This window comes from Rhincodon typus, chromosome 31 (genome assembly GCF_021869965.1).
Source record: "Rhincodon typus isolate 14 chromosome 31, sRhiTyp1.1, whole genome shotgun sequence".
In the NCBI taxonomy this organism is placed as follows: domain Eukaryota; kingdom Metazoa; phylum Chordata; class Chondrichthyes; order Orectolobiformes; family Rhincodontidae; genus Rhincodon; species Rhincodon typus.
The window spans coordinates 14552491-14563826 of NC_063362.1; the positions used below are offsets into that span (position 1 = coordinate 14552491).

Genomic DNA, 11336 nt, shown 5'->3' on the forward strand with positions numbered 1-11336 from the left:
ACGCCCCCTTGACCTGTCCGTCCTCCCTGGACTGACCTATCCCCTCCCTACCTCCCCACCTCCACTCACCTTTACTGGCTCCATCCCCGCTTCTTTGACCTGTCTGTCTCCTCTCCACCTATCTTCTCCTCTATCCATCTTCTATCCGCCTCCCCCTCTCTCCCTATATATTTCAGATCCCCCTTCCCCTCCCCCATTTTCTGAAGAAGGGTCTAGGCCCGAAACGTCAGCCTTTCTGTTCCTCTGATGCTGCTTGGCCTGCTGTGTTCATCCAGCTCTACACCTTGTTATCTAAGATAATCTGATTGCTTTTTTTTTTCCCCCCAGTGGTGTCTGTTACAGGTGGAACTTGTACCAGAATACTGGGCATTTCCCTGCTCTCCAAAATAACGCCACAAAATTTTGGAACTACACCTCAACAAGCAACAGGCACATCACCCTCTGGTTAAAGTCTAAGCTAGATGATGGTATCTCAGACAGTGCAGCATATTCTCAATACTGCACTGGATTTTCAACCTCGAACACCATACTGAAATCTCTGCGGTTTGAACTCTCAACTTATGACTCAAAGACAAGCATGCTTCTAACTCCTAAATTTTACCTCCTTGCCTAGGGTTGCCAACTCAGATTGGGTCCATTCCTGGAGGTTTCATCACATGACTTCCTGTTAGATTGCCCACCCAATCCTCTCACTTTTTTATCAGTTGCCCATCTTCGGGGGAACTACCTTCCCATCCTATTGGAAAGTCAATAGTCTCTTCATTAGTCAGTTGGCTTAATTTTGATTTTTAGACAAACAGCATATTTTTTCCTTGTAGCATGTTTTTATAACCAGCAAAGCTAAACTGTTCAAAGAAAATTACATATAGAGCACAATTATTAACACCCTTATGATTTTGTGCCTAGGTTTTTTCATCTTTAATCTCAAAACATCCAGAGCAATCCTGGAAGGTTGGCAACCCTGTTCCCAAACGTACAATGTTCTACAAGAATTCAGTGGGTGCTGAAACTGACACTCACACATGGGTTTAAGTTGGCTGATTAGTTCCTCTTTTGACCATTTGGCCCACTCTTTTTTGTCAGTGTTGATGGAGCACAATATCGGACCACATGGCTTCCCACAGTCTTCTATAGCTGGCACGTTCAGGTAATGGACCAGTACGATGTCAGGATTCTGTAGGAGACAAGGAAACCCCAATTTAGTCTTTGCGGCTATCAAGTCAAGCAGACAGGAACTGGATTCACATGCACAGTAACCAAACACACTACAATTAAAACAAAACTGAAAATGCTGGAAACACTCAGCTGGTCTCTCAGCACCTGTGGAAAGAGAACAAACTTTAGCATAGCAGGTCAACATCCTTCCATAGAACTAAAAATAACTTCTTTCAACCCCAATCTCCCACAGTCTAAGTCTGTAATCGTTCCAGGAAGATCACATTAGGTTGTATCACTAGTCTGATGATTAATGGATTTGATCAAAAGAACTGGAAATTCTTGCAATCTGGAATTCACTGGCTAAAATGCTGCTGGAAGAAAATTAAATTGTAACCAACAAAGGAGAATGAGATAGATCTTTCAAAGAGCCAGCACAGGCACAATGGGTCAAATGCCTCTATGTGTACTGTAAGATTCTACCCACCAAAATAACCCTTTAAGTACTAATGCTGTCATTGGTCATCCAAACTCACCAGTAAGGCATTATAGAAATTTGTTCACACAGAAAGGAACTTCTACCTCTCAGTTTTGAGAAGAAGATTTTTTTGTTTATTTGTGAAAAAGGGGTATCACTGGCAAGGATGGTATTTATTGCCCATCCCAGGTGCCTCTTGAGAAGGTGGCATATAGCTTTCTCCTTGAAGCTCCCCATAATCCACATGAACAATGTGCTGTCACACCGATGTTAGGGTATTCCAGAATTATGACCCAGCAATGATGATCAATGGTGATTTCTGTCTAAGTCAGGATGGTGTGTGATTTGAGTGGGGTACCTGGAGGTGGTAATGCTCCCATTCCCTAATGCCCTTGTCCTTCTAGGTGGTGAAGGTCATGGGGTTTAAGAAGTGCTGCCCAGGCACAACTTATTTCACCAATAACTTCAGTTCTGAAGCTGAATAAGGAGAGGTTTTCTTTTCCCAATGACCTTGAAGGACATCATTCTGCACGCTCGGCTAACGAGAGAGTGCAGCTGATTCACAGTTTGCTTCCCGCCCTCTTCAACCAGCTGGTAAGCAGTAACATTAACATGCAAAGCTCCAACCAGGTGTCGAGTGGCAGCAAACAAACACAATAGACCAGGCTGCAATTCATTACACAATGGCTGTTAAGCAGAGTCCTAACCTTCAGTAGATCACAATTGGAGCACTGTGCAGAATTCCGGTCTCCATATTAGAATAATGAAAACAAATTTAGTAATACGAGACAAATTCCAATAAAGATTTACAAGGATGATACCAGAACTGAGTGGGCAAACTCATCAGATAAGACTGAACAGACTAGGACTGTCTACTCTCATAAAGAGAAGGCCGAGGGACGACACAGTGAGGTCTTTAAAATTATGAAGTGATTTGATAGGATAGACATAAAGAAAATGTTCTCATTTTGGGGCATACCAAAACTAGGGGCCATACATATAAGATTGACAGTAATAATCCAGGAAAGAAATTATTTGTATCTCACTACCACAAGGAGTTGTTAAGATGGATAGCAGGTGCATGCATTCACTTACACAAAATCATGTAGAATGCGCAGCACAGTAACAGGCCATTTGGCCCAACTAGTTTGTGCTGTGCTTATGTTTCACACAAGTACCCTCTCATTCCATCTACCTTGTTGCAATCTTTCAGCATTTCTTTTTAACTTTCAACACTTGTGTATAAGACTCCTTCTTCAGTGTTCTTTTAAATGTTTAACACAGGAGTGAGACAGAAGTACTGGTCAACACCCAATCACAGTATTAACCTCCTCTGGCTGAACACTTGGGAGATCAAAACCAAAGACAGCCTTTGGGTGAAACAGGATTAGCAACTGGGTAGTTTTTTAGGTTAAAGGTAAATTGAATAAGAGGGAAACGGGAAGACAAGGACATGCTGTTCTGGTTAGATAAAGAGGGATAGGAAGAGATTCACATGAAGGAAAAGCATGGGCCAAATGGCATTTACCCTGCCACATCATAACATTAGCTGTAAGAGCAGACTGGAAAAGCCAATACAATACTTTCGATTTCTAATCTCATTTCAGTCAGGCTGACAATGGCTTCAACTCACCTAACCTCATCCCTGCAATCCCAGAAGGGAAAACAAAATTGGCCATGCATTCATGCGTCTGAGGACAGTGCCTCAATGGACTGAGACTGAGGGCTTAAATCTCTCAGCATCACAAAAAAAATCAAAGCTGATATCTGGGTGCAGAAATGAGGGAATGCTGCACGGCCAGAGATGATACCTCTCACAATAAAACACTGAACTGAGCTTTGTCTGCCCTCTTGAGTGGATGCAATGTTTCCATGATGGTCATAGAATCATTGCACTGTGGAAGCAGGCCGTTGAGCCCATCAAGTCCACACTAACCCTCCTCCCTACACTATTCCTGTAACCCTGCTTTACCCATAGCTAATCCACCTCACCTGCACATCTTTGGACTGTGGGAGGAAACTGGAGTACCCAGAGCAAACCCAGGCAGACATGGGAGAACATGCAAACTCCACACAAATAGCTGCCCAAGGCTAGAATCAAATCTTGGTTCCTGCTGCTGTGAGGCAGCAGTGCTAGCCACTGTGCCACCACTAGGTCTTTAGGAAAAAGAGAAGGGAGTTATCTCTGTGTACATCCGATGTTCAACACTCAATGAACATCGCTAAAAGAGATTATCTGGTCATTAACAGGTTGCTGTCTATGGGAAATCAATTATGTGAAAATTACCTGTCAAATTTCTGCATTACACCAATGACTACACTTCAAAATTATTTTATTGGCTGAGAAACACTTTGAGATGTCCTGTAGTTATGAAAGACACTATGTATGGTCATCTTTCTAGGGGTTAAAATTAATGGATTTATGGACATTTTTTTAAAAATTCACTCACAGGACGAAGGTGTCCTGGACAGGCCAGCATTTATTGCCCATCCCTAATTGCCAAGAGGGCAATTAAAAGTCAACTACATTGCTGTGGGTCTGGGGACACATGTAGGCCAGATCAGGTAAGGATGTCAGTTGTGAATCAGATGGGTTTTTCCCCAACAATTGATAACGGCTTCATGGCCATCATTAGATCCTTAATTCAAATTGCACCATCTGCCATGGTAGGATTTGAACCCTGGCCCCCAGCACATTTGCTGAGTTTCTGGATTAGTAATCTAGTGATAATACCATTGGGCTATTGTCACCTCTATGTCATAGAGGATCTGATCTAATCCTTACAGAACAACCAGATACCAAATTTCCAGCAGAATGCAATGTTACTGCGTAACCATTAAGAATGGAAATCCAGCTGAATTTATTCCTTTCCTTCCATATCCATGGTTACTGAGGAAAATTCTAATTAAGTCATCACAGATTGCTAACAATTCCACGACTTCATTCTGACCCGGTTTTAATTTTAATGCTTCAATATTAAGATAAAATGTTCATTTCCATTGTTGTCCAACAGAAAATCATCTTTCAATTCCTTCATCCTGGCAGTTCCAGGCACACACTGTCTCACACGTCACCCTATGTACAAGCCCCAGCGTAGAGAAATGACAGGTCACACCAGAGGATGCTTTGCAAACAAATGTTCTGGACCTTCTTGCTCAGTTGCCATCAATATACAATCTGGTGGTAGCTGAGTTTGGGGGAAAAAATGCAATTAACATCTCCCTCTAGCACATCAGAAAATTGCACAATGTTATTTAAAAACATAAAAGTGAGCTCTAATTTTCAGACAGTCGTCACACCAGAGTAACCAAGAAACACTGTTTGCACAGTAGTACATTCCAGAAAGCAGTTGCCCAGAAACCAGCATTTTGTCACTATAATGGCAAAGCAATGAATTGTCTTTGTAACTTACAGTTCTCTCTCTCCCTCTCCACTGATGCTAGTTGCTATGGAAACTGATTTCCTTTCTCAGAAGGAATGCTTTGCGCATGAGCAAACCAGTGGACATTTGACAGGCTATTTAACCACACAGGTATCACCACTAAACTCCTGTCCTCACCTCAACTTGTGAGCTGTGGGACATGTAAGACCAGAACAGTGGCTGAGCTAAGGTGGAATATGACTGATTCCTGATGTCCAGGATGACACCAGGTCAATCAACACAGGCCCTACAGCTGAAGTTGGCATTCTTTTGCACCATTATTGTTGCATGAGGTAATGATCCTGAAAGAATTAATGTGGTGATGTAACTGTCTTTGGGTGGAGAATCAGGCTGTCTATCACAGAGTCCCAGTGGAAACAATGTCATCTGTGGCTCCTGATAGTTATAATTTTGTGTAACTAGTTAATGTTATCTGTACTGATTGTTATCACATCCTAAACTATATCTTGTTACGTCAGGCAAGCACCTGTTCTTGAAACTCTCTGGGGGTACATCCTCTACCACTGATAATTAGACATGACTTTGGACTCAGCATAATAAGGAGGATAGAGGACCCTTATGACACAGTGGTAGTGCCTCTATCTGGGTTCAAATCCCACCTGTTCCAGACTTGTGTCCTAACACATGTGAATAGGTTGTTCCAAAAATATTTTAAACAGATTGGTCACAGTGAACTACCCCAACCACAAGCCAGCAATAATTGGTACTTAGAATCCAATAGTAGTCAGTAAAGTTGGTTTAGTACCAGAGGACCATAGGGCTGCTCAATCATTAGAGAGAGATGTCTGGTGATGGTTTAACCTAAGGCTCACCACACCTCAGATCAGGGGAGAGGTTGGGAAGGAAAGACCTTCATGGTGACCTCAGCCAGTGCTGGAATTGAACCCATATTGTTTGCATCATTCTGCATCACAAACCAACTGTCCAGCTAACCAAGCTAACTGATCCCCTTTTGACATGGTGATCAACATTGAATGTCCTTGCCAAAATACCATCTGGTAAGAATGGTGGAGAGAATCCTTTCAATTCAGGGGAAAACAAATCAGATGAAAAGCTTTTTGTACCACTTCTATAACATTAGCTCTTTTAAAAGGCATAGTCATTCAGTGGCTGAAAGGTGAAAACAGAAAAGCTCAAAGGAAGAGAAACACGGTGAAAGCAGTACTCCAAAAGAAAACCTTCACTTCAGAGTTGGTAACAATATGGGCCAAGAAAGGAGTAAAAGCTACCTGCATTGGAGCGAGACAGAGACCTTAGTGAAGGAGACATTGTGGGAGCAAGTTAGAGCTCTGAGAGTAAAGTTAGAGATCCTTTAGGGCATGGGAGAAAAATAATTATAATATAGATGCAAAAAAAAGGAAAGAAAGTGCAAGTGAGCACTTACCCTGAAAAACAAACATTGTGCCATCAGGAGAGGCTCCACAAGGCACAGCTACATTAAATAGTGCAAGGGTCAGAATGTTAGTTTTTACAACGGCGGTAATATCGGAAAACCTTCGGTGTTTACTTAAGGGGTCATAGAGTCAAATTTTAAACATTTAAGAATAACTCTAATGGAAGAAGAAAATTTTTAGAAGGCTTTTGTAATTTTGGCAGGAAGGTTTATTAAGGCTACAGCCACAGATACACTTAAAAAAATGTCTTGAGCTATGAAAGGTGAACAATGTCCACTTTGCCCGGGAAGAAATAGGAATCCTCCAGAAAGTGCGAAACTGTTATTTTGATCGATAAAATAAATTGGGAATCCCTAGTAAGCAGTAGAGATACACTATTGCTATTTAATTCAATTTAAAGCTTGAAAGAAGCAATACAATACAGGTTTACTATTCAACTGACTTTAAAGTTCTTTTAGAAGAATATCATACGATATTACTGCAGAACAGAGTTTAGCAGCTTCCAGACCAAAAAATAAACCTGCAAATTTCTATAATAGAGTTTAACAGTATGAAGGAACTTTGAGATAATTGAATTAAAACAGTATTGGTTTAATATTAGAATACAAGCTTGAAGGCAGCAAATACAAACACATAATTCATATGCTACACATTTAAAATAGCTTTAAAGTAAGAAGAATAAATCAACAATTAAGAATAGAAGGAAGGTAATATAATACTTCCCAAAATTTTAAAGTCAGAGATGGGCCTAGCAGAACACAAAATTGGACATCTTGGAGAAGACAATTCTTAAGCAACAGAATTGCTTCAAAATTCAAACAGCAAGTCTGAAGCTGAATAAGTTAGTGCACTATTGTGTTAAGTGGGTTCTAAAGCAGATGATGTTAGAAACTGCCAAAATATAAAGGAAGACACAAAATACTTTTGAAGCTCTAACAGCTTTTAATATGACTTCAATCTAAGAATATAAAATCTTTAATGGGTAAGATTAACAGAAGGGAATTCCAGGGTAATCTATAGCTAATTTATGAATGCAGTCGGTCAGCGCGTGATACTTATGGGGCGGCATGGTGGCTCAGTGGTTAGCACTGCTGCCTTACAGCACCGGGGACCCGGGTTCGATTCCAGCCTTGGGTGACTGTCTGTGTGGAGTTTGCACATTCTCCCCGTGTCGGTGTGGGTTTCCTCTGGGTGCTCTGGTTTCCTCCCACAGTCCAAACATGTGCAGGTTAGGTGGATTGGCCATGCTTAAATTGCCTGTGTAGATAAGGTGGGCTATAGGGCTGGGTCTGGGTGAGATGCTCTGAGGGTCGGTGAGGACTTGTTGGGCTGAAGGGCCTGTTTCCACACTGTAGGGATTCTATGAACATGAATAATCACTACAGATAAGTGGAAAATTGTGACCATAGAGCTTTGAAATCAGAATTCATGAGACAGAATTGTTGGGAATTATTAACAAGGCTTTATCAGATTTCATACAGTCTAAGGAAGATTAAAATTTGGATCAAGCTGTTAATGCTGGAAGCATAAATCAGATAGATTCACAAGTAGATTCTGAGAAGAAAACACTTGCCTACCATAAAACAGCAAAGACAATCTAAAGAGGCAAATAACAAACCAAAACCAAACAGCAGATACTAAAAATGTTAGCACTGTGGAACAACAAAGCCTCACAGGCACAAGCAATGCCCAACCATGACAAAATAATACTACATTCATAAAACTGTAGGTCACTTCCAGAAAATGTACAGATTAGGATACTACTTCAGAGCTGCAAAAAAAGTTACATATGCCAATGGAACAGTCTCCTTTAGAAAAGATACCCAGTTTAAATGCTATACCTCCATTAGAATAGATACCAGAAGCTTTCCTAGTGTAATTTAATGATTCATCTGAATTGACCTTCACAGAGCTTATTTATATCAATAGACAACTTGTTAATTTCAATCTTGATACAAGAACAGAAACAGAAGTTTCAGAAATCAGAAGATGAAACTATATGGTTCAGGTGAGACAACTCCCAAGATTAAAGGTATGATACAAATAACACAGTGACACAAACAGCATGCAAGCATTGAGAATGTGTATGTGTTTCACAATCAGCATTCCTCACTTTTGATTCTGCATGCATGTGAGGCCTCAAATCCTTGCAGTAACAGGAGTTCAACAACTACCCTGAGAGCAACTGGTTCAGAAACAAACTGTTGTTGACCAATTGGTAAAACCACAACCAGTAGAAACTTTAACTGGGCGTCCTAGACTCATGGCAGAGCCCAAAAAGAAGAAAGAATCTATTAAAATTACTTATGTTTGTATTATAGAATTGTTTAATATCATCAACAGGAAGGAAGTTACAGACTTTGCAGAAACTGGTCAGAATATTTTCCATTCCTACCGTCACCAAAAAATGTTTCATTCTGTTGTCTCTGAAAACACGATTGTGTGTGCCAGTGACAAAGGTGGTGCTGAGTGAGCAGCATTCCTCCAGCAATATGACTGAGGGTGTGAAGACACCAAAAAGAGATCCATAAAGAAGAATGAAAATGTCCAAATTAATCAACAGGTTGAAGTGGAGAACATATTTGCAATAAGATTGTGATTAAGAATTTGCTTGAACAAAATGGAGTTCAGCTACACAGCACTCCATGAAAGCCATACTAAAGTCCACAGATTAAAGACAAGGCCAAAAAGAAGAAATTGCCTGGTCTGAACATGTAGGCGATTTCAAAAAAGAGAATACCTGTTCTAATTAAAAGGCAATTGCCTAGTCCAGAAATGCAAGAAACAGCAAGGATTAAACTATTTGTTTTAACAGCATGGCCATTTTTCACAATGGATATTGATGAGTTTGAAGATCTTCTTGATGAGGTTATGGGACAACTACCTTAGTTAGTCGGGAAAAGTTCTTCCACAAAGAAAATTCAGGCGATTAAAACTGTTCCAGATAAGATAATGGACCTACTACTGGCTTTAGCAGGAACAACATTCTTTGCGAAGGACTTGAGGAATGTCGTGTTGCAGCTGCTTTTGGAAAGATGGTGTTAAACTTGAAAGGGTTCAGAAAAGATTTACAAGGATGTTGTTGGGTTGGAGGGTTTGAGCTTGGGGAGAGGCTGAAAAGGCTGGGGCTATTTTCCCCAGAGCATTGAAGGCTGAGGGGTAACCTTACAGAGGTTTATAAGATCAAGAGGACTGTGGATAGGGTGAATAGCAGCCAAGGTATTTTACCAGGAGTCCAAAATCAGATGGCATAGGTTTAAGGTGAGAGGAGAAAGATTTAAAAGGGACCTCAGGGACAACTTTTTCACGCTGAGGATGATGCTTGTATAGAATGATCTGCCAGAGGAAGTGGTGGAAGCTGATACAATTACAACATTTAAAAGGCATTTGGATGGAGAATATAAATATGAGCATAAATAGGAAGGGTTTAGAGGCAAGTGGAACTAGATTAAGTTAGGATATCTGGTTGACATGGGCGAGTTGGACCGAAGAGTCTGTTTACGTACTATACAACTCTATAACTTCCAAGAGATAAAAGATCTCATCTGGAAATATGGCTCAACGGCTGATCATTAAGGTCAAGACCAGAATGCAAGGCAACAGACCTGAAGCCAAAGACGTATTAGTCTTTCAAGTCAGAAGGCAATGCATTCTGGATAATTGTTCATGCATTTGTAATATTGGAGACTTGTAGGGATTTGGGCTAGTGATTAAATGTAAAAGCAGTTATATATATGAATGTATAAAGGTTAATTATTGAAGAAATTGCTCAGGGGGGCTGATGCTTTATAACATAATACTTCTGAAACTGATAGTCCTGAAGTTATAATATCTCTACCCAATCTGACGATGTGGAGGTGCCAGTGTTGGACTGGGGTGGACAAGGTCAGAAATCACATGACAGTCCTTCTTCAGGACTGAGACTCTGAAAGCTTGTGTTTTCAAATAAACCTGTTGGACTATAATCTGGTGTTGTGTGATTTCGAACCAAACTGACAATGTAACAGTTTTTTTTGGGTAGAAAGTCAAGCTGTCTATCATAAGGTCCTAATAGAGACAGACGTGTCATCTCTGGCTCCTGATAATTGTTTTATGCTGATTTAATCAATGTTATTTGTAACTTTTCCTTCGTGTAATAAGCTACATATTATTATGCAAGATGAGTGCCTCAGTTTGTTACGACTGTCTTGTAGTTTATTTTCTACCACTGATAATTAGGCAGTCCATTAGCATTAGGATTGAAAGGACATTGGTGGCAGTGAACCACTCCAACCATAACCTATCAGTGGATGGTATCTACGGTCTGATATAGCAATTAGGGCTTGATTTTGAGGAGGAAGGGAAGACTGAGGGAAGTAAGGAGTTCTTTCATTTTCGGTTATGATATGTCACAATTTAAAACGCTAACTTTAATTGCCGTCTCTCCATAGAAGCTGTCTGACCTACTGGGGGTTTTCCAGCATTTTCTGTTGTTAATCCACGGATTTATAATTGTGGGAGGGTATATGCATGTGGAAGGAAGGGAGGGAACAGTGAGTCTTCAGTTCAAAACAGTGGGGATTCAGCGACCAAGAAAAATGCCTATGATGAAGGGTATGGTACTTAGAAAGAACAGAAGAGCTTGGAATCCAAAACAAGAGGTCATAAATATAAGATAGACATTAATAAATCCAATAAAGAATTCTGGAGAGTGGTTAGAATGAGGAACACACAGGTCTCAGACTCAGAACTGAAAGGTCACTAACTAATAGAGTAGGCAAGAACTGCAGATGCTGGAGTCAGAGACAATACAGTGTGGAGCTGGAGGAACACAGCAGGTCAGGCAGCATCAGAGGAGCAGGAAAATTGACGTTTCGGGTCGGGACC

General features: G+C 40.6%; 1 protein-coding gene across 1 annotated transcript in view; it reads right to left on the minus strand.

Annotated features, from left to right (window-relative positions):
• Window positions 1-840: 840 nt before the first annotated feature.
• LOC109933983 (calmodulin-binding transcription activator 1-like) overlaps window positions 841-11336 on the minus strand; it is a 1079584-nt gene continuing 1069088 nt past the window's right edge. Inside the window, exons 25-26 of the mRNA XM_048614878.1 lie at window positions 1021-1174; window positions 841-845 (exon numbers count right to left, since the gene is read on the minus strand). Coding sequence (XP_048470835.1) covers window positions 841-845; window positions 1021-1174 — 159 coding nt within the window. The remainder of the gene's footprint in view (window positions 846-1020; window positions 1175-11336) is intronic.